This window comes from Nycticebus coucang, chromosome 1 (genome assembly GCF_027406575.1).
Source record: "Nycticebus coucang isolate mNycCou1 chromosome 1, mNycCou1.pri, whole genome shotgun sequence".
Taxonomy (NCBI): Eukaryota; Metazoa; Chordata; class Mammalia; order Primates; family Lorisidae; genus Nycticebus; species Nycticebus coucang.
Window position 1 is genome coordinate 195,189,166 of NC_069780.1, and position 22,497 is coordinate 195,211,662.

General features: G+C 56.5%; 1 protein-coding gene across 1 annotated transcript in view; it reads left to right on the forward strand.

Moving 5' to 3' along the window:
* The first annotated feature begins 2,090 nt into the window (after positions 1-2,090).
* The window catches only part of LPCAT1 (lysophosphatidylcholine acyltransferase 1), a 51,814-nt gene continuing 31,407 nt past the window's right edge, over positions 2,091-22,497 (forward strand). Inside the window, exons 1-2 of the mRNA XM_053593386.1 lie at positions 2,091-2,344; positions 18,371-18,513. Of these exons, the coding sequence (XP_053449361.1) occupies positions 2,210-2,344; positions 18,371-18,513 (278 nt within the window). The 5' untranslated portion in view covers positions 2,091-2,209. The remainder of the gene's footprint in view (positions 2,345-18,370; positions 18,514-22,497) is intronic.

The following is a 22,497-nucleotide window of genomic DNA, read 5'->3' on the forward strand; positions in this document are numbered from 1 at the left end:
GAGGGTACAACGCAGGGGTGAGGGCCTCAGTGTTTGCTGGAGGGCACGATGCAGGGGTGAGGACATCAGCGTTTGCCGAAGGGCACGATGCAGGGGTGAGGTCCTCGGCGTTTGCTGGAGGGCATGATGCAGGTGTGAGGACCTCAGCGTTTGCTGGAGAGCATGATGCAGCACACAGCACACTCAGACAGCCCCCCCAGGCTGGCCAGGCTCCGGCCACATCTCCACCAGGCACTTCTTCCAACACACAGTGGGAAGATTCAATCCCACCTGGCACCTGTTTCTGGGAGGACAGCCACAGCACTCCTGTACTACTCAGGGGCCACACAAATCCTGTGATATGGTGCCCTAAGGACACATTTGGGGCCAGCCCATCTCACCTGGCATGAAGGTGCTGCCTGGCGGCTGACAGGTTTTTGTGCTGTGGGGTTTTCCTAATAATCAGGTTCACCAGCAGCCTTGGGTGGCCTCAGATGCTGAGCTCTTATGTCTGACCCAGAACAAGTGGCAACCGAAAGCCCAAGAGACCAGTTGAAGGCTGATGGCCCAGCCAGGAGGCCCCTGAAACATAGCCCACCCACACCCACCAGCCAGAAAGAATCAACACAGGGCACAGAGGAAGAATAGCGCTTTACAGGAGGGACAGGGGTCCCAGGGAAGGTCACTGGCCACAGTCAAGAACAAGAATGTGAAGAGGTGTCAACACTGTACAGGTGCCAGGACCCCTGCCCCTGCGCCCCTGGCCCTGCCGGTCTCTTTCATCATTCAGGCCTCAAACACAGAAGGGCCTCAGCACAGCCACACTTCCCTGTGTTGTCCAGCGAGCCTATCGGCCAGGTTATCAGAGAGGTTGGGTCACTCCCTGACCCTCTGCAGAGAGAAAGATGAAGCTGGGGAGCCTCAGAGCAGTGACATTGCCAGGAGCCACAGGGCTTTGCAGGTGTCAGCAGGAAGTCCCAGGGCTAGGCACCTTCCTGGTGACCTCAGATGTCCATGTGAACTCACAGGGTGGGCTAGACACCGGCTGTCTCAATCCTTCCCCATCCAAGACCTGCCGCCTGTCTGGCCCCAAGGAAAGGCGTGTGGAGACATTCAGCATTATTGCTACAGGACTCGGTGATGTTTTAAATGCACAAATGCTGACTAGGAGGCTACTATGTTTTTGCCCTAGTTAATGATGTGCCACAAAGTAGGGATCTCCAAACATCTGCCCTGACAGGCGAGTGCCGCCAGGGTGTAGCTGGGGAGGGAGAAAGAGCCACGTGGGTTACATCATTGCCTCTGGAACCTCTAGATCTCCCTCAGGAAGGGCCGCTGTGGGCATCCTCCTGTCTGGAGCCCCGACATGAGGCAGCCCTAAGGTACCCTGTGTCCAGAGGAGGCCCTGAGGTCCGACTGAGCTCTGGGGTCCTAGTGGACCCTGTGTCCAGAGGAGGAGGCCCTGTGGTCCGACTGAGTCCTAAGGTCCGAGTGGACCCTGTGTCCAAAGGAGGCCCTGTGGTCCAACTGGGCCCTATGGTCACAGTGGAACCAGTAGCCAGTGGGAACCCTCACTGGCCTCTCACACGTGTAGCCAGGACAGCCCTGGCCCTGCCCCTGGCCCCTGGTCCCTGGGGGTTAGAGTGGGAGGAGAGCCTCGGCTGGGACTCGGCACCCACAGCCTGGAAAGTGCGCGCTGGCCGCGTGCCGGTCCCTTCCTCCGTCCCGCGGCTCTGTGGGTCTGCGCTGGCCATCCGGCCGCGGGCCACGCGTTGGCTGGCTGAGCAGCGGAAGGGGCGACGTGGCGGGCCTCAGACCATGGGCACCGCCCCCTCTCCCGGCAGCCCGCCCAGCGGGGGAATCCTGCGACTGCGGGAGGCGCCCCCACCCCAGAGCCTCTGCGCCCGCGGAATCGGCGGCCCATGCCCGGGTCCCCACCAGCCAGCAGGGGTGCTGGGTGCGCTCCGGGCAGCCCCGCGCGGCGGGTGGTGGGTGGGGCACAGAGACGCCCCGCCCCGGCCCCGCCCTCCCGGCGCCCCGGCCCCGCCCCCGCCCCGCCCGCGTCACGCCGCCGCCTTTCCGCGCCTGCGCGGCCGCGCGCCCGGCCCATTCCAGCCGCGGTGCATCCTCTGCCCGCGCCCAGCGCCCGGCGCCCCCCGGCCCCGGCCCTGCTCCGCGCCCCACTCAGCGCCCGGCCCACCCGGCTCCCCTGCAGCTGGGCCGCGCGGTCATGAGGCTGCGGGGATGCGGTCCCCGGGCCGCCCCCGCCTCCGGCGTAGGGGCCGGCGACGCTCGGCGGCTGGCGCCCCCGGGTCGGAACCCCTTCGTGCACGAGCTGCGCCTCCGCGCCCTGCAGAAGGCCCAGGTGGGTGCGCTCGCCGCGCTCGGCGCCGCCGCCCCGAGGCCGGCCCGGAGGGGCACGGGCGGGATGCGCGGCCGGGGAGGAGACTGGGGAGGGGGCCTGATGCGGCCCGGCCCGGCCCGGCCCTGCGAGCCGCGGCCCCCCACCCCGGGGCTGCCCGTCAGCCCCCCGCGGACTGCGGTCCCCACACTTCCCAGATCCCGCTCCTCACCCCTTCTCTCCGGGTCCCCGCGTCCTGAATCTGGCCCTGCACCCCAGTCACGCACCCCGAACTCGGCCGCACACCCGGATCGCGTACTCTGAGCCGGCCCCACATCCCTTTCTCTGGGTCCCGATACCCTGATCTCGACCCCACCCGGAGCCCGGCTCGGCTCCCCGCGTTTGGTCGCGGTCCCGGGTCCCGACGTCGCAGGCCCCGCGCTGCCCGCGGGGAACCCCGGAGCCAGGGGCGGCTCAGCGGGCGGGAGGCTGACTTTGCGGGGGTTTCTCTGATCATCTGAATCAGTGCCCGAGACAGCGGGTGCAGGGGGGAGGGTGCCTTGGAGATGGGAGTGTTTCCACCTCTATATTTACGGTGGTTTTCCGGGCTGAGTACATTATTCCTGCTTTGGGGGGCCCTCCTTTGGGGGACCAGAATCAACTTTACACGCCCAGGTGCCCACGTGGGAGGGAGCACTTTGCTGTCGCTTAGATTCCAGATTGGGAGGTGCGGGTCTGTGAGATCGCAAGGGGGGCTTTTTCCGACTTCAACACCATGCACAGAAGTGGGCGGTGTCGGGGGCCCCTGTGGTTGCAGTTTATGGGAGCGTGTTTCCTGCTGTGAGACAACTTCTTTAAGGGGTTGAGAATTTAAGTTACAGGTCCGTGGGAAGAACATGAGCGGATGATTGAGAATACCACCGTGCCATCTGCCCTGGGACACCCAGGGCAAGGTTGTCCCTAAACTGGAGCCCAGGCCTGGCAGGTGTTAGGATCAACTCTCTGCAGGGACACCTCTGCCTGGAGCCCCCTCTGCAGCATCCATCTATACACACAGTGGGTGGGTGTGGGGCACTCCTCCACCGTGGGCACCCCGATGCAGTCCTGCCCCTGTGTGTGGTGTCGGAGCCCTCTTCCAGCCTACCACCCACCCTAGCCTGGTCCCCTATGCCCCCTACTTCAGCTGGTTCAGGATGCCCCTCTGGTCTTCTCCTTTCCCATCACTCCTCCCTTAGGTCTTGAGTGAAACATCAGACGGGCCCCTTCCTCCCTTCAGGTCCCTGAGGACACCTCTGTGTACAAGCACAGCCCCACAGGGGCCAGGTCTGTTCTGCCCAAAGTGTTCCCACTGCCCAGCAGGAAGCAAGGCAGAGACTCAGGTGGGCTGGGAGCAGATGGCAGCACAGTCAGAATGCCCAGCCCAGGGCCTACTTTCTGCCCCAGGAGTTCAGGGTGGCAACTCGCCCCAGATGGTCTCAGGGAGGGGTCACTGAGAGGCTCCTGGTCATGTGATTTGGAGCTTGGAGGCTTTCTTCCTCAGGCTGTTCTCAGAAAGGACTGTGAGGCTCAGAGCCTGGTATTGGGCTTTGGCAGCTCCTGGATGAGGAAAGTAACAGGTGGGGATGTTGTAGCCTCCCTTAACGGGAGGGATGCTTTGTATGCACCTTGTTGCTTGTTGACTGGGAGCCCCAGTCAGAGTAATTGTGTGCACTTGTAACAAAATGTTACAGCTCAGATGTTTACAGTGTGTGGCCAGGGATATAGTTTGTAAAGGCTCTCAAAGTTCCCCCCTGCAGAACCTTGCTCCTTTTGCTTTTCATCAAAAGCTTTGCTTTGCAAAGCTTTTACATTTATGTGCTATATTATCAAAAGTTTCCAGAGTGTGAAATAGCCTATCTTTCATAGAAAGGCTGCTCCCCAAATAAAGGAAGAACTGGGTACTGTGGTAACTGAACACTCACCCACTGAATTCTGAGATGAACATGAGTACCCATGATTACTTATGAGCATTCAGAGGGCTGTCATGTGTCCTCGGATTATGCCCTGTGCGGTCACCTCCTCCTCTGGCCCATCCATCTGTCATTAACTGCAGACTTAGTGAGGAGCTTAAGCATCTCTTTGGACAGGAAACAGCCTGTTAGGATCAGAATCATTGAGGTTTATGAGACCCCCTGGCTGATGCAAGGACATGGGCTTAAGTACCAAGCCATGAGTAGAGTGACACTGGGTCCTGGTGATGTCAGCTCAAGTGCTTCACAGTCACATGTTAATTTGTTGCTTTTGGAATCATGAAGTGGTTTTCTGTCACCAGGGTTTTGCGGTACTTCCCTTGGAATATGTACCCACGGTACTTCCCGTGGGTATGAGTATGACCCACCCAGCTGTGTGTGCTTCCCTGGTTTCTGAAGTCCCTGCTGCTCAGAACCAGAGTCAGTGGGAATGTACTTCCTGGAAAGTGAAGCTGAGTTCTCAGTGTCCCTGCAGGCTGCTGGCAGGGACAGCCTCTGAGCACCCTGCTGCCCAGACTAAGCCACAAAGAGGATTATGACAAGGTCTGCACCTAGGACAGAGTTTACCCCTCCCTGCATGGCAGACCCACATGGAATTTAACCAAAACTCAGCCATTGTTTTCTGCAAGTTTTTGTCTAAATGCCTAGCTGTGATTTAAAAAAAAAAAAAATTGGAAGCAGGACTCCCATTCTCTTGGCCTTGCCTCTAGGTCAGACATGGCCATGCTGGAGCAGGGAGTCAGTCTCGGCCCTGGGTGCCCCACCCTGTACACATGTGCAGGGAGGGCAGCTCTTCAAGCTTCCCTGAATTGCTCCCACAGCCTGTCGGGTGTCTGGATGCTCCACCCGAGCTCTAACAGTGAGCAGTTCCGTGGTCAGCACTGCACAGCTGTGTGGATACAGGGCTGCCCCTGGCGCTTATAGGGAACATACCCCGCAGTGAGTGTGGGGGCTGTGGTACTGTGGTGGAGCTCTGCTGGAGGGCATGTGTCCCTCAGGAGGGGAGGGATTCATAAGACTGTCGTGGAAGGCCCTGCGGCAGGCAGCACACCCATGGCCCTGGCCACCTTCTGACATCCTGGGTGTTTGTGGCCCAGGAGCGGGCTATCTCCTAGAGTCATCACCAGTGCCCTCACCCCTGATCTCTGCCTGTGCAGTCCTGGGAAGCCACTGGGAGGCAAGTGAGGCCTTGCCATAGTGTTGAGGTCGAGCGCTGTGCTATCCCCAATGCCCTGGGCAGTGTGGACTAGCTTGGGGCAGATGTCTGCCCAACCCCACTAGAGTCCTGGACATTAGGGAATTGGCTTCCTTTAAGTCACCCAGTGTGTCCCTGTAATCTTGTCTGTTTCCTGAGTGGACGCACACATAAAGCTTAGTCATGGTTAACCTTGAAAAGTAGAAAGGGGGATTTAAGGTTGCAAAACGCTTTTATTTTTCATGTTTTATAGCCACCTGTCCTTAAATGTGGATTTTTAACATGAGTGTGTATGTGTGTATGTACACACACATAAGTGTACACAGAGTTTTGTTTTATACCTGACTGAACAAAGCAGTTGGTTTTATGCAGAAACCTGTCATTATGGCACAAAGCGTGTCTTAAACTAACATTGAGCCTTTGGAATTAAATTATTAAACGTAATCGTCTGAATGTCCTTTCACTAATGTTCTGCTCTGAGAAAGTGTCTGCCCTGAGTCTTCACTGCTGGTCCCGTGCTGGTTCCAAAGCCAACTGGCAGCTGGGTCACAGGAGCCCTGCCGCTCCCCTGCTGGTGCTCATGGCACCACTCAGGGCCGCTGCTCTGTGCTCTCTCGGCACTCCTGGGTTTTGACCCTGCTTCTGGGGAGTGCTCAGAAAATGCAGGTGTCTTCATGCCAGAGAACATCTCTGGACGCCTGCAGGCATTGCTCACAGTCCGACTTGGGTGCCCAGGGTGAGAGCTGTCGGACATGTCCTGCAGGCTCCTCTTTCTCTGCTGCATTTTTCTCATGGATGTTCCATCTTCAGGCCTCTTGGTGGAAGCCAAGCACCACCTCTTCAGCAGGGCATTGGCTGGACACACCCTTCATCTTTCCCCTGGGACACTGGCCCCTGCCCCACCTGTGTTTCCTGTGTTCAGGAGTGGGTGGGTTACAAGCCACACTCTCAATGTGGGGTGGGAGCCCCAAGTTGTCCGTTCGCCGCCAGGCCCACATGCACATCAGTTTGTAGAGAGCCTTTACCAGTGACGTTACCGGCCCAGCCAGACCCTCCCGCTCTCTGCTGCCAGCTTCACACGGGGGCCCAAACTTCCCACTGAAAGCATCTCCACCCTCACACTCTAGTAAGAGGCTGCATGGAGCTGCTCCTCTATGAACTACAGTCTTTAGAAAACCTCAAGCTGTTATCTCTACCTGCTTCCTTTTCATTTAAATATTTTCTGCCTAACAGATGATTTTGGCAATGTAATTATCTCTTTCTCATATCGAAACTCAGGGGCTCTGTGCCTGAGACAGTGGCTGCTGGAGCGCCACACCACCAGGACCAAGTGCAGGCTCCCTCTGCACTTACTGGGTGTTGGGCCGTGCCTTGGGGCAGAGTGCCCTCGGGTGTGCCTGCTGGGCAGCCACCACACCTTTCCAGGGTTTGCGTCTGGGAAGGTGCCACGGGCCTTCCTGTTTGGGTGTAGCTGGCTGGAGCATCTATGTGAGATTTTCCACAGTCACCTGTCTACAAAGGCGTCCTCACCCCATCTGTCCCACAGGCTCCAGGAGGGACTTCTAGCCACCCTGCCCCCTCCCAGCCCCTCACCCAGACACAGCCCAAGACGAAAGTGTCCTGGGAATGGGAATGGGCAGGGGCAGCCGTCGCTCCCCACCCAGCCTGCGGTGTGTCCCGGCATCTTTACCATCCCCCAGTTAGGGTCTCTAATGTTCCTACCATCTCCTTAGCTACACTCTGGGGGTGAGTTATTTTGAAGATGAGCCCTGTGGGAAAGGGCAATGCTTGGATGTAACGTTATTTTCGAATGTGACCAGTGTTTGTCCTGCCCAGCCAAGTCACTTTGCAGCTCTCCATACTGCCTTTTAGTGTAATAAGAATAATTAATGTGTTTTTTAGCTTTTTCAGCCACATTGCAGCATCATGAGCTTTGACATCTTAGATGCTGTTCTTGTACTTGCGCTGTCAACTTCCAACTTCCCTGGGCACAGTGCCCCCTCTCTCCGTGGCATTTGGTGGGCCCCCAAGATCCTGCCAGGAACCATGCTGGACAGAGGGGCTGGCCGTGGCCCAGCCTCATACCACGCTGCAGGGACGTTCCGGCACCTGGGGGCAAGGCCATTGCAAAGCCTGGATTTTACCCTTGAAAGTCATATGTCCTTCTGAAAGCCAAAGGAGTGAGTTACTTTTCCTAAAAAAGTAATTCACCACATGCAAGCCTTTTAAAAAGGTGAAACAAAACATCTGCAATTTTAAATATTTCAAACCCACAGGCTGAGCTGTCTTGGACAGCCTCCAAGGGCCTCAGTACCTCTGAGAGAGCAGGAATGCTGCTGGGCTGGGTGAGGTTCAGGTCAGGCCAGGGGATCACCTTTAATATTTGAGCCCATTTGCTCTTTCTGGCTACCCCAGGAGAGGGTAACTGTCCCCATGTGTAGGGCAAATCACAGAATCCACCTGTCTGGGGCAGAGAGTCTTTCTCACTGATAGGGTGAGGGGCTGATCACTTTGTGCTGTGTGAATTGTCACTGTGACATACCCATACGGTCCCTATGTGGTCACAAGCTCAGCACATCCCAAACTGCACCTGTCTTGTCCCCTACACACCAGGCTATCTTTGTCCTGGTGGTTCGTGGCCTCCGAGACCACCCAATACCTGCAGCCAGTGGCAAAGTTCACTAGCAGAATGGGAGCCCTGCCTCCCCCCAGCCCAGAGAGGTTGGGTCATTTCTGCCTCTCCCCAGGTGGCCACCCTGGCAGCTGGGGACCAAGCCAGAATGTGCTTGGGGGTTTCCCTGAATTCGGAGGATAGACTTGGGATGGTGGGAGGGAGGAGCCCCTGCAGCTGGGGGTGGACGAGTCAGGGTGCTCTGGGGTACTCCCTCTGTCTGTGGGGGGTACAGGGCAGGCCCTGGGCTGTCTGCAGCTGGTGGAGTCTGATGACCCAGGATATGCTTGGGGGCTTCCCAAGGCGGAGGAGCCCAGGACTGCTGGGGAGGGGGTTTTAGTGCACTCAGCCCAAGCCCTGTTGCCTTTCTGCAGATATTTACTCAACAAGTGGGAACAGCTGGAAATGCCACAAATCTTGAATTTCAGGATTCTTTCTACTCTGACCACACAGAAAGGGCCTGGAGATAAGAAGCTTCCTTGGCCACAGAGCTAGAGCAGGTCCGTTTGGACCCTGCTGAGTGGGAGCAGCGCTGCTCAGGGTCTCTGGGGAGGCACATTCCTGGCAGGTGGGTGCGGGTCCAGTTGGGTCCTGCTGGTGGCCACGTTCCCCTCTGAATGTCTTCCCTGTTCCTGGGGCTGAAGCCTCCTGGGCCATCCTTCACATGGGAGCACAGTGCCCCAAAATCTCCCTTTCCAAGGAAATGTAATTACAGTCCTCCCACCCCCAGGTGAAAAGCTGGAAGTAGGTCAGGTGCAGCCAAGTGCTTGCAGCTTTCAGATGGATGTGCAGCCAGTGTCCGCTTTGGAAGCTGAGCCTCCTTCCCAGCCCAGACTCTCGGGCTTTTGGGGGTTTTCTGGTCCTGTCTCTCATCCATTCTCTTGAGCACCCATGCTGGGCCCTCGGGAGTGGCCAGGTGGAGGAAGGGCCTCTGGCCTGTGGTGGGGATTGCTACAGAATTTCATGTTCAGAGCTCAGGGTGTAGGTAAGAACCATGGGGACCACAGAGGCAGAGCTCGGGGGGCTCCCCAAACCTGCAGGGAGGAGATTTTGTATAGAGAAGTGCGAAGAGCCCCAGGAGCAGGAGGGGAGGCCCTAGAGGGGGCCCCACGTGTGCTGCTATCCATCATGTAAAGCAGGACTGGGTATCCGCTGTGGCTGGCTTCCCTGGGCCTCCCTGGCTACCGGGCTTTTGAACACACCTCCCCAGTATGCAGGCCTCTCCCCGGCTGTCAGGAGCCCCACCCTGCTCCCCGAATTCCTTCAATCTCAGCTTAAATCCCGGACACCCACCTGTGCTGCCTCACACTGGCTCTACCCACAGGGTCTGGGCCAGGCGGCACTGTGGGCCCCGATCATTCTCATTTCTGGCTGGATCCCTGTCACTTAGGCAGGTTTCTGCTGGTGGGCAGGTACCCTGCTTTCTATCACACGCCTTTCTGTTCAGTTACCAGCAGCAATGTGTGAGCGCCTTTCAGTTTGTCAGGCGCTGCTCCCTGTGCCAGGGTCAGACTTGAGTAAGGGCTTTAGGGAGCCGTCTTTGCTACCACTCGTGAGACTCCTGTCCTAGACGCTGCCACTTGTGAGACTCCTGTCCCAGACGGCTGCCCTGCAGGTTGCTGTGCTGACAGGTGAGCAGGACCTGAAGCATGGTGTAGCCTTTGCCACCTGCCATCTCCCCATGAGATGCCTTGGTGGGGCCCAGCCCCACTTCCCCCAGGGTCACACACTGAGAAGCTCCAAGCTGCTGAGCTTGGGACTGCATGTTCCCACAGCATGGCAGGATCACCCGAGTGATGCACCACCTGACTGACTTTTGCTTGCTGAGGGGCAGCGGGGGAGGTCTTGGCCTCCTGGTAACCGGGAAACACAAGCCTTTCTGTGCAGGTGCATGCCCCTGAGCTGCAGCTTGTGGGTGAGCCCCTACTAGAGGGCTCAGGGCCTGGCCCCCTACAGGTGCAGCCTGACCCCAGCCATGGAGATCTGTGGTCCCTGGCTGTGCCTGCTGGAAGCAGCTCTGTGGCCAAGACACATGGAATCCCCTGGCACAGTGGCAAAGGCCCTGCCTCTTTCCCCTTCCCAGGCCCTCCTGGCCCTGGGCACCCTTCATTTATCTTCTCTGCCGTGCAGCAGGTCATGGCCCCTGCCCATCCTAGCACCAAGCCCTTCACCTGGCACTGACTTGTCCCCTCCCCACCAGAGGCCCTGCTGTGAGGCTCTGCAGCTTGTGTGGCCCCTGATGAGTGGACTGTGCTTGTCACCTTGGGGGCAACACTCCCTGGTTTATGGCTGCCCCAGCCCAGAGTGGCTGTGATCCCAAAGGGCTGTGCAGCTGGTAAGATGCCCCTGAACTGGGGTGTGCTGAAGATGGTGGATGCAGTGGTCCAGCACCCTGCAGGCAGCACTACAGGTTCAGAGCGGAGCACTAAGTTACCCATCCTGCAAGCGAGAAGCCTCCAGATGGGGTGATGTGTGCCGAGATTTTGGGTAGGGGCTGTGGAGTGAGACAACAGCAGCTGTGAGGAGTCGGGGCAAGTCCTGCATGCAGGTCTGCATCCTCCCAGAGCCGCACCGTGAGTGCAAGGCTTCCCAAGACGGCATGGCTGAGACCCAAGATCCAGGAGACAATCCACAGTCATGTTAGTGTGGAGACAACAGGTGGACCCACTATGGATTTGGGCAAAATATTTATGTTAATGGGAAAATCACACAGAAGTACAAATACGTAATAAACATAATGTTCTCCCACTGGTGCTGGCCCTGGGGTGTGAGCCCCCATCCGTGGTCTTGGCTGGCAGGCCACGTGTGTGTGACAGGACCAGCTGGCAGTAGTCTGTGGGGTTGGCACCTTTGTTTCACTTTTGCCTTCAGTATTTTACTGTTGGAGTTCATTGTGAACACGACTGCTCCATATTTGAATGCAGCATTTGATTTGGACCAGAGGGTATTTCCTATTTAATAAAGGTGTTTGGTGACTGGGGGAAGCAGAGGAATGAGTTTTCTGAGGCTGGTGTGCTCACCTGGACCCCAGAGTGGCGACTTGCAGACTCTCCAGCCCTCAAGCGGCTGGCAGGGTTTCCTGATGACAGTGCTCAGTGGCTGTGAGGACCTCTATGCTTTGCAAAGTTGATCTTTCTTTAAAAGGAAAAAAATGAAATACACAATGAGATGTGTCTTTGTTCCACAGCCTGCTTCCGGGAGGCTGGCCCTTAGGTATGGAGTGTTCCTTAGTGGCCCTGCCAAGATGCCTCCTTGGGGGCCACACACCTGGGGGCATCAGCTGTTCGGCTTCCAGGTGTTTTCTACTCTGAATCAGGTTTCAGGAAACAACTTGCTGTATACTTACTGGTAGGTTGCAGCAGTGCACGCGCCCACTTCCCCATACGCAGTTGCCCTGCTTGGCTGCGCCACCTGGGGCCCCTGTGCTGAGTCCCTCAGCTCATCTCCTCAGTCCCTGGGAAGTCCTCATCCTCTTGGGGTGAGGCCAGCCCCACAGTGGCATTGAAAGGAGGCACAAGACCCAGCCCAGAAGCTACCACTCCTGTCACTTCTGAATGAGCCCTGGAGTGTCACGTCCTGAGCTCCAGCTGGCCTGCTGTTATTTCTGGCTCATCCAGGGATCACATGGAGGAGCAAATGAATGTTGGGGACCCTGCTACCCTGCAGGAGAGCAGCTGTGCTTAGTGGTCCCAGACACAGAAAGCTAGAAGGCCCATCTGCCAGGAGCACTCTTAATTTATTTTGGAGGTACAGCCAACAGAAATTGGGGGCGACCACAGAGCTGTGACTCAGAGCATTTGTGGCCGGACCTGAGGGACAGTAGCACTTGGCTGGGAAAGGAAGGCCAGGAGGGGGTCTCACCGTCTGTTTGGTGCCCTGTAGCGGGTGGTGCCTGCTGCCCCTGCCCACTGCACTGGGTCCCTCCTGGGACGCCCTGCCCCTGGCACTTCCCCTCAGGGGCCCATGGGGTGGCCCTTGCTGCCCCTGTCCTCATGGGGCACTCACAGGGCCAAGCACCCTGTCTGTCCTGCACACATCGGATCACAGGTGCTGTGGGCGCAATGTCGATGCCCCTCGCGTTCACTGTGCTGTAGCCGTTATTTCCACCCAGACCCTGCCCCAGTTATGATCTGTGCTGCACCAGCCATCCACGTTCACACACTGCTCTGGACCTGTGATCCTTGGGAAACACTGTCTAGACAGACAACATGAATGCACCAGCCCCTGGCCATTTCTTACCTTTTCTGCTAATTGTCACCTTGGGATCTGTCCCTGGTACTCGGTGAAACTTTTGACTCCTCCCCAACTGGCAGGTGGTACCCATCAGGCGGGTGACCTTTGACTCTACTGTCCCAGGGTGGCACCCCGGGAGGCATCAGCTCTGCTGCCACCAGCAATGCCATCAGCAGCCTCACGCTGTCCCCTTTGCGGGGCCAGTGCTCACAGGCCCCACCTTAGCCCCACCTGCCCCACACATAGTGCAGCATCTGCCTCCTGATGCTGCCCGTACATCTGTGTAGGACTGTCCAGGCTCTTCTCACAGATCTCAGAAATAGCCCTGTGGGGGAGAGGCAGCAGCGGACAAGGGGAGACCTGAGTTGGGGGTCGGCAGATGCTTGCAGGACTGCAGGGGGCCAAGTGAGTGAGGGGCCTGCCCAGTGCAGACATTGAAGCCACCAACACAGTGGTAAGACATGAAGGTCAGGATGGGCTCAGAGAAGCTGGGGAAGCTCTTGAGTGAGGCCTGGACGGGTTGGAGCCATGGCTCATGGGCCATCGTGGGTGTCTGCCCAGGACAGGGGCAGAGTTTGCCCCTGACAAGGACAGAATGTGAACTTGGGTGATGTGGGGAGCAGCCCCCACCCGGAGTGGACATAGGACTAATGCACACCAGCCCAGAGCCCCGGGGGAAGCTCCCCAAGGTCAGGGAGAGTTGGCCCTTCTTGACCCTAGGTTGTCTGGGGACCCAGACTAAGGACCATGGATTTTATGGGGGCAGAAGGAAAGGGGCCATCTGGGTGTGCAGCCAGGGGATTCCCTGGGGGTCAGGGGGCCAGTGTGCAGTGTCGAGGCCCTGAAGGTGATGTGTGCTCGGGGCTGGGGCCTGGCCCTGTCAGGAAGGCTACACCTGCCTGGCTGCCTTTGCCAGCTGGGAGGAGAGCAGAGCCCACAAGCTGTTCAGGGCAATTGGCGTCCGTCCCCTGACCCTGCAGGTGGACCACACTAGAGGAGCTTGCACAATCCTGGTGCTTGGATAATGTTCAGGGCCCAGGGTGGCCTTGGCAGAGATGAGGGGGGTCAAAGAGCTGCTTTTTCTGGAAGCTTCTGGTTTGCTCTGTCCCTGCTGGGCCGTCACCGTGTGCCTCCAGCCAGGCTCACGGCATGGGTGGCTGTCCCGAGAGTGTGTGAGGTAGTCGGGAACCCTGGCTGCCTGAGGGCCGGTTCTCACAGGGAGGATGGCTACACCTCGTCCTTCCCAAAGGCACCAGCTTCACTCTCAGGTGTTGGTTCACAGGTGGCTGGGCACATGTGAGTGTGTGTGGTGTGTGGCCTCGTGTGTGATGCTTCCGATGCTCACAGGATGCCCCCACTCCCGTGTCCCCTGCTTGTCTTCCACACTCTCCACCCAGACCACGAATCAGCCTCGCCAGGGAGCCCCTGGCCCCTCTGATAGGAAGGGGTGTTTGGGGGCCACAGCCAGAGCTGAGTTTTACATGCGGGGGTCACCGCCCTGCGGGCTCCCAGGGTGTGTGGGTACACGCCACAAGCCGTGCCAGGCTGGAGAGGAGATGCGAGTCTGAGCAGTCGGCCCCTCGGGTGATGCAGGTGCTGCCAGTGTGGTGCCAGCACTCTGGGGGGTTAAGTTCCCTTCAATGGTGGTTTATACTCAGCTCAAATTCTTTCACTCGACCTCAGCTTGAAACGTGGCTCCTCCTAGAGTGCGCCCTAACCCTCTCTGACGGCTGACGAGGTGACACATTGTGTGCTCGACTTGGCACTCAGGGGTGATGGGGCTCACTTCCCTGCTGGCCCCCACTGTCAGCTCTTGCCTTGGGAGAGCCAGCACTCGAGCCTCAGCGTCTGTGGGCCATTAATCCTCCCAGGTCCTAGCACCCTCCCCAGTGTCCTGCCGCTTGAAGCCTCTGGCGAGTTGTCGCCTGGAGTACTGCAGTGTTCTCATGTCTGCCTCCCCCAATCCAGCCTCTGGCCCAAGCTGCCTGGCCACTGCCCCAGCTTTCCTGGGCTGGCCTCCCCGTCCACTGCCTGCTTAGGGCTACTGCCCACCGAGAGCCTCACCTGAGGGTCTGGCAGGACAGCCTCTCTATGGCTAACAGGATGCCCCCTACAGCACATGGGCCCAGAGATTGGGCCAAGTGGAAGGCAGGACAGCTGTGAAGACACCTGGGTTCCTCACCTCAGAGCCAGCCACTCCCTTTCCAAGTAGTCCACATAGCACTGCCCAGGAGACAGTGCTCCCCATCGTCCAGGCAGGGCCAGCACGGTCGCCGAGGTGTGGAGAGCTCTGTCCCCGTCCCTGTTTGGCATCTCTGCCCTCTGACTCCCCAGCCTGTTTGCTGCGAGTCAGAGTTCATCTGGGGCTCCCCAGTCCCTGTCCCTTCTGCAGAACTCCACCTGGGAGGGGGGAGGAAGGACAGGTAAATCCACACCTAATGGTATCTGGGTGCTGGGGACACTTACAACTTTGACTCAAACTGTAAAAAAGCAATTCATGTAACCAAAATACCCCATAATAGACCAACATAAATAAAAATAAAGTGGGAAGCTACAAATGGGAAAAAACCCAGAACTTGAGATTGTGTGGTCCAAGACGCACTGTGAGCAGGCACACAGATGTCTCAGCTGAGGCGCAAATGTGGCCGTGTATCGTCCCCCGTGGGATGGGCAGGGGAAGCCCATGTGCTAATTAGGGAAGTGTGAGCAGCTCACACGCCAGGCTCCCAGGTGCCATGCCAGGCTCCACTGTGCAGGGCTCCCAGCACCTCCCTGGGCCACTCGGGGTCTCTTTCCTAGGGGGTGGCCCCCACACACATGGCTTGGGGCAGCTGGCAGCCAGGTGCTCTTTGGGGAAACACCATGGGATACTGTTGTGTTATTCCACTGTTTATGGTGGGAGCGGCCATGGCCGCAGAGCAGATGTGTGATAGGAAAGCACACCTGGGTGTGGATGCTCCTGTAGCGCAGCCCAAGCACCACCAACTCCCTAATTTTCTGTTAGTATTCTTTTTTTCTTGAGACAGAGTCTCACTGTCGCACTTGGTAGAGTGCTGTGGCGTGACAGCTCACAGCAACCTCAAACTCCAGCTTAAGCGATTCTCTTGCCTCAGCCTCCCAAGTAGCTGGGACTACAGGCACCTGCCACAAGGCCCAGCTATTTTTTTCTCTCTCTCTCTCTTTTATTTTTTTTATTGTTGGGGACTCATTGAGGTTACAAGAAACCAGGTTATACTGATTGCATTTGTTAGGTAAAGTCCCTCTTACACGCCTAGCTATTTTTTGGTTGTAGTTGTCATTGTTGTTTGGCAAGCCTGGGCCGGGTTCGAACCCACCAGCTCCGGTGTACGTGGCTGGCATCCTAGCCACTGAGCTACAAGCACCAAGCCTTCTGTTAATATTCTTAGCCACATCTGCATTCTGTCTGCCTGTGCAGGCACCAGGTTTTAAGAACAATTTAGGGGAATGAGAAATAAACCTATCCAGTAACTTAATTTCTCTGCAAATTAGGAAGAGACAGCCAGCTGTCTGTCAGTATGCCAAAGGAGATCTTTCAGAAGTTGATCTGGGCTTTTACCTTAATCAATTAAAAGGAAAAAGTAATTTAAAAGAACATTAGAGTAAATTCAGAATAGAAAACTTGCAAGAGGCAAAAGTGGCGTGATGAAGTCAGTGAGAGAGAGCATAAGCAATTCCCAACTGGTTCTGTAAACAGATTTAAAAAATAGGTAAGTCTCTGGTGACGTAGGCTGAGAAGTGTCTTGGCAGACACAAGTAACATTAGAGTGAGTCTGCAGATCTGCATGGATGTAAATTCTAGGAGAATGTGATGGGCAACTTTACTCAGTTGTCTTGAAAACAGACTCAAGGAGAAATTTGGTAGCAGGAGGGAAAATCTGACGGCTTTCAGAAAATACTTCCTTGTTGACAAGAACACCGAAATTAACCTAAGAAAAAATAGAAAATCTAGATGAACAACAGTGTTAGAAGCAGAGGCGCCCGCTGGTGGCGCAATGTCGTTTCCACATGAGGAAGCAGACAGGAAATAGTGTGTGAGTCTTGCTTAAGAGCTGGTGAAGAGCCCACCCCAAACACACATTAGCCAGCAAAGTGAAAAAAGTCCTAACAGGTGGCTTCACAGTACTGTAAGCAGGAGTTTAGTGCTGGGAAACTGAGTTCGGTGCGGCCCGTTAATATGTCAGGGGAGAGCTCGCACATGATTAGCCCAACAGATGCAGGGAAGATGCTTGATAAATCCAGCACCCATCCATGAGTTAAACCAAAATAAATCTCCTGGAGAACGGGGCCTGGGCAGGTGCATCCTCACCAGAAAAGAACACACTGCGTTGGGAGGTCCTGTGGGGAAGAGGAGCAGTCCTGAGAGGGCAGGAAGGAGAGACTTGTCAGAGTCCATCACTCGCAGACCAGTGTCCAGAGCTACACTGGACAGGCCGCCTGACACTTCAGGCGTGCAGAGTGTGGGCTGGTGTGTGCTGTGAAAAATACCAGATGTCCCAGACAGCGTGAAATATGTGAAATATTCTCGTTAATTTTATATTCAGTATATGCCGAAATGGTGTTTCATATACTGGGTGAAATAAACTATGTATTAGATGTCCTCACCTTTGTATTTCTTTAAATGTAGCCACCAGAAAATTTTAAATTATGTATGTGGCTACCTTGTATTTCTGTTGGGCTGTGTTCTCACTTGAGAACCCAAAAGAATCTACAGAAAACCCAAGGGGCCAGAGTGGAGGCCTCACACTGCAGGCAGCAGAAGTCACGGCATGGTCAGCAGACCCTTGACTTCCATCTGCCTTGTCCTTTCAGACTCTGTGGAAAGCCTGCACCACAGGACATGTATTTGGCTACCGTGTCCCTTCCCTGGGATGCTTCTGATTCTGCGGTCTCCTCCCCTGGGGTCTGTCCTGGCTCCCACAAGGCCTGCTTGGGCTCCACATCTGTCTCCCCAAGGAGTCCCCGCCTGCTTTGCACACACCCTCCCAGCCAGGACTGTGGTCTGTGTCTGACCCCACAGTTTCTCGTGGCCCTGGCTTGGGCTCCCCTGTTGTCCTGGGTGCCAGAACGTCTCAGGCCCCTTCTCCTGCCCGGGTCTTCCTTGGGCTGGACAGTCCCACCTTCATTCCACTGGGGAAGATGAGTCAACTAGGCTTTCTCGCCTGAAGGCCACGATGTACCAGATTATTTTGAGTGACCAGGATCAAGCTGCAGGTACCTGTTATCTAAGTAATCGTCATTAGTAGTTGATTTGGACTCATTGTCGTTCTGGCCAATATCTAAAGCTCTGAGGCTTGCTGGGGTGCAGACTTGGGGTGGGTGAGGGAGACAAGCCTTATGCTCACTTGCCCACCCCTGCACGCTGAATGAAGGTGGCTGTCCCCACGTCCCCTACTCTCTGGCCACCCAGACCAGAACAAAGAGCATGTCACAGCTGCCTTGGGCTCCTGGTTCTCTCTGGTCTGTCCCAGTCCCATGTAAACCTCCTCAGCCTCAACCCCTGGCACTGCAGCTCCTTTTTCCTCTGTGGTCTGAGATCCGGTGGGTCCCACAAGCTCCAGACCAGCTACTTCACTGCTTTGCAGGTAGTGCTTGGCACCATGGAAGCATCCCCGTGTCCACGTCAAGGGTTTCATAGGAAACTCATGCTGGGGGAGACTCGGTACTCAAGCTCTGCGTCCTGGGGCAGGGCTGCCGGGGTTGTACCTTCAGGGTCAGAGCCACCCTTGAATTTGCAGGAGAAAGCCTCATGTTGTTTTCAGCCACCCCTCAGTGGCTTCAGTGAGGAGGCAGCACACTGGTCAGTACTGGTCAGTTGCGTGTGCCTACGCCCCCCCCAAGAGGTGTGGACAAGGACAGCTCCGTGTGAAGCTGACTGGTAGCTGGGCCGTGTGCCTCCAGCTAACATCCCTCTGTTCTCCCAGGTGGCCGTCATGACGCTAACTCTCTTCCCTGTCCGGCTGCTCGTGGCGGCCTTCATGATGCTGCTGGCCTGGCCCTTCGCTCTCGTTGCATCTCTGGGATGTGCTGAGAAGGAGCCTGAACAGCCCCTGGCCTTGTGGCGGAGGTGAGTCACTCAGGTGCTGGGGCTCTGCGGGGGATAGGGTGACACAGCCAACAGCCCTTGGTCTGCTCTCACCAGGGTCCTGTCTGTCTGCTTGGGGTCTGTCTGTCTTCCCTTTTGAGCCCAGCATTCCACAGGCACTGCTGTCCCCTTGCTGCCTCCTCTCTGAAACTGGCTGGCCTTGCAGTGATGGCTCAGCCCTGCTTGGGCTCCAGAGTGTCTGGGTCCTCATGACGCAGCGACGGCTAGGGCTCCAGAGTGGGTTCTCATGATGCAGTGACGGCTAAGCCCTGCTGGGGCTCAGAGTGTTTGGGTTCTCATGATGCAGTGACGGCTCAGCCCTGCTGGGGCTCCAGAGTGTTTGGGTCTTCATGACGCAGTGACAGCTCAGCACTGCTGGGGCTCCAGAGTGTTTGGGTTCTCATGATGCAGTGACGGCTCAGCCCTGCTTGGGCTCCAGTGTTTGGGTCTTCATGACGCAGTGACAGCTCAGCACTGCTGGGGCTCCAGAGTGTTTGGGTTCTCATGATGCAGTGATGGCGCAGCACTGCTGGGGCTCTGGAGTGTTTGGGTTCTCATATCACAGGGATGGCTCAGCACTGCTGGGGCTCCAGAGTGTTTGGGTTCTCATATCAGTGACGGCTCAGCACTGCTGGGGCTCCAGAGTGTTTGGGTTCTCATATCAGTGACGGCTCAGCACTGCTGGGGCTCCAGAGTGTTTGGGTTCTCATATCACAGTGACGGCTCAGCACTGCTGGGGCTCCAGAGTGTTTGGGTTCTCATATCACAGTGATGGCTCAGCACTGCTGGGGCTCCAGAGTGTTTGGGTTCTCATATCACAGTGACGGCTCAGCACTGCTGGGGCTCCAGAGTGTTTGGGTTCTCATATCAGTGACAGCTCAGCACTGCTGGGGCTCCAGAGTGTTTGGGTTCTCATATCAGTGACGGCTCAGCACTGCTGGGGCTCCAGAGTGTTTGGGTTCTCATATCACAGTGACGGCTCAGCACTGCTGGGGCTCCAGAGTGTTTGGGTTCTCATATCAGTGATGGCTCAGCACTGCTTTGCATCACTTAGTCTCCTGTGCCGTCCTCGGGCCCTTCCTACTCTGGTCTCCCCTATGACAGGACACATGAATCACACATGTGGTATGTGTGTGTACAAGTGTGACAGTATCTTAGCACACATGGGTGTAATGTGCTCGTGTGTGAGAGTGGAATGTATGTGCATGCTGTGCTTGTGACTGCAGATGGGTGTTTCGTGTATGCGTGTGCGTGTGTTTGTGTGCATGTATATGGCTGTACACATGTATGTGTGTGTCTGATTACCGTGTCCATGCATGTGGAAGTGCGTGTGGATACCTGTGTGACTGCACATGTACACATGCGTGTGTGTCTGAGTACCGTGCGTGCGTGTCCATGCATGTGGAAGTGCACACATGTGTAGGACTGCGTGAGCATATCTGAGTACCGCTTGCACTTGCACGCATCTGTAAGCATGCGTGCCTCTGTGTGTGTTTTTAAACAACTGCAGAGACCCCCCCACTTCCCCCACAGCCTGGCCACCTCTCAGCAGCAGTTGCTGGAAACTCGCTTCATACCTGGCCTGGGCTTGGTGCTCAAAGGCGAACAGAAAGAAACATTTCAGGCTGAGTTCCTCAAGGGAGACGTCAAAATAAGAGCACCTTAGTCAGGGATGTGTGAGGAGAAGACAGACTTGGATTGGTGGGACTCCGTGTGTGCAGTGCTTGCTGGGTGAGAACTACATGGTCATCTGGGGACTGCAGCTTCCCGCGGTGCCGGGCTATGCGGCTTTGATGAGATCGACGTGAGAGTAAAGGGAACTTTTACTGCATGTGAGTTGGTATCATTCAGACCTTCCTAAAATAAAAATCTCAGGCTTTCAATGAATGACACAGTTTCACAAAAGGCACTTATTTTAAGTTACTGTCTTTTTTTTTTTTTTTTTTTTTTTTTTTGAGACAGAGTCTCACTTTGTTGGCCTCCGTAGAGTGCTATGGCATCACGGCTCATAGCCAACCTCCAGCTCTTGGGTTTAGGTGATTCTCTTGCCTCAACCTCCCGAGTAGCTGGGACTACAGGCGCCCGCCACAACACCCAGCTATTTTTTGTTGCAGTTTGGCCAGGGCTGGGTTTGAACCGGCCACCCTCGGTATATGGGGCAGGCGTCCTACCCACTGAGCCACAGGCGCCGCCCTTAAGTTATGTTCAAAATGCAAAGAGTTGTAAAACCCACAGCATCTTTTTGTAAAATCCAACCTTCTGGGCTGATTTTTTGACCATCCAGGCTGAGTCTTGAGCTGCTGCAGGTGGTGGGGGTCCTCTGGTGACCCCAGCAGACTGGACGCCTCATTGTCCCTTTTCCTGAGTGCTATGTGGGGACTTTCATTTCCAGGTTGGAGGGGTCTACCCCGTGGTGGCTCTAGCTCCCCCATGGAAGTCAGCTGGAGGTGGGAACTTCAAACCATTTTCTCTTTCTTCCCTTGTCCCTGCCTATGTCTCAGCCTGGGATTACCTATGAGGAACCCACAGCTCACAGTGGAGTATCTGTGGCCCAGCACGGCCTTGCCGCCTGCTGCCCTGGGGACCCTCCAGCTCTTCCTGGCCCCTCCTCTGGTCTGTGCCCTCCCCATCTGCTCACCTGCAAGCAGCCATCTCCTCCCCAGGGCCAGCTCTTCCACCTGCTGGGACCATTTGAAATGCATGGAGCAGTGGTCTCCACCTATAACAGCTCAGTGCTTTGCCCTGCTCTTCCACACACAGGCCCTGGGGTGGGGGCCTCGGGAGCCTCACCCTGGGGCTCAGGGTTCAGAACCAGGCCTAGGGTATTAGACCAGCAGTTCAAGATGATGCCGCTGCTCTCCCTCCTGGACCCCGGTCTCCCGGCTTCCTGGAGGCCCCTCCCACAGCCCCTGTGCCCCATGGCCTCCTCTCTCAGGCATCTGCTGTCCTCTGTCCTTGCAGATTCTCTCCTGGTGTTCTCAGCTTGCTCTGGTCTCTCCCTCTGCATCCCTCCTAACTTCTCACCTAGCCCTGTTCCTAGCCTTTTGCTGTCTGCAGATGATCTTGAATTCCATAGGGAACTTCTGGGGTCCCTCTCCACCTGTGCTGGCCAATAGAGATGCCATGCAAGTCCCTGGGCCTCCTCCCTCTCAGGCCTCCCACCACACTGCAGGACGTGTGGGGTCCACATGCAGACTACACCTGGAATGTGACTGGTCCTGGTCCTCCTGGGTCCGGGAGGTTCCCCTGACCTGCTGCCCCTCTGTACCAGCAGCCACAGAAACTCCTGACAGATGGGGTCAGAGAACAGCCCCCCGCCTTTGGCCCTGAGCAGGCAGCTCCCTTGTGACCAGAAGTTGTGCCCTTCCAGCCCCACAGAGCCCCGCTGCCCAGCTGTCCTTCCCCATACCCCAGCCCAATGGGATCCACACTCAGGACCTGCCACCCCCTGGGCCTTTGCCGGGCTGTCCTCTGCCTGCCCCTGCCCTTCCCTTGCCCAGGTGCTTCTCCCTGCTATTTCTGGCCCCCCTTACTCTGTTCCCCTTTTCATTTTTATTCATTTTGATCTTTATTTTTCCATGGATGCCGTCTCCTGCAAATGTATTCCAGGTTTCACTTGTTTTCTTAGATCTTATTTGTGCCACTAGGAGGTAAGCTCCAGGCAGGCAGCTGCTCCTGTCTCCACCCTCTGTGCCTGAACCCTGCCCAGCAGAGAGGGTACTCGGGAAGGAGAGGGGTTTCTTTCCACTCATTTTCTTGTTTGATCTTATCAGAGTCGTTAAAATGACACCAGGGAAGGACAGTCAGTGGCAGAGCAGGTCCCCCACCCCACCCCCACCACAATCCCCACCTAGTGAACAAGACTCCACCCTTAGTAAGGGTGAGTCTTGTTCTCCGTGGACACAGTCTTGTTCTCCGTGGACACAGGCTGGAGGCCTGTGGTTCCTTGAGGATCACTCACCATGT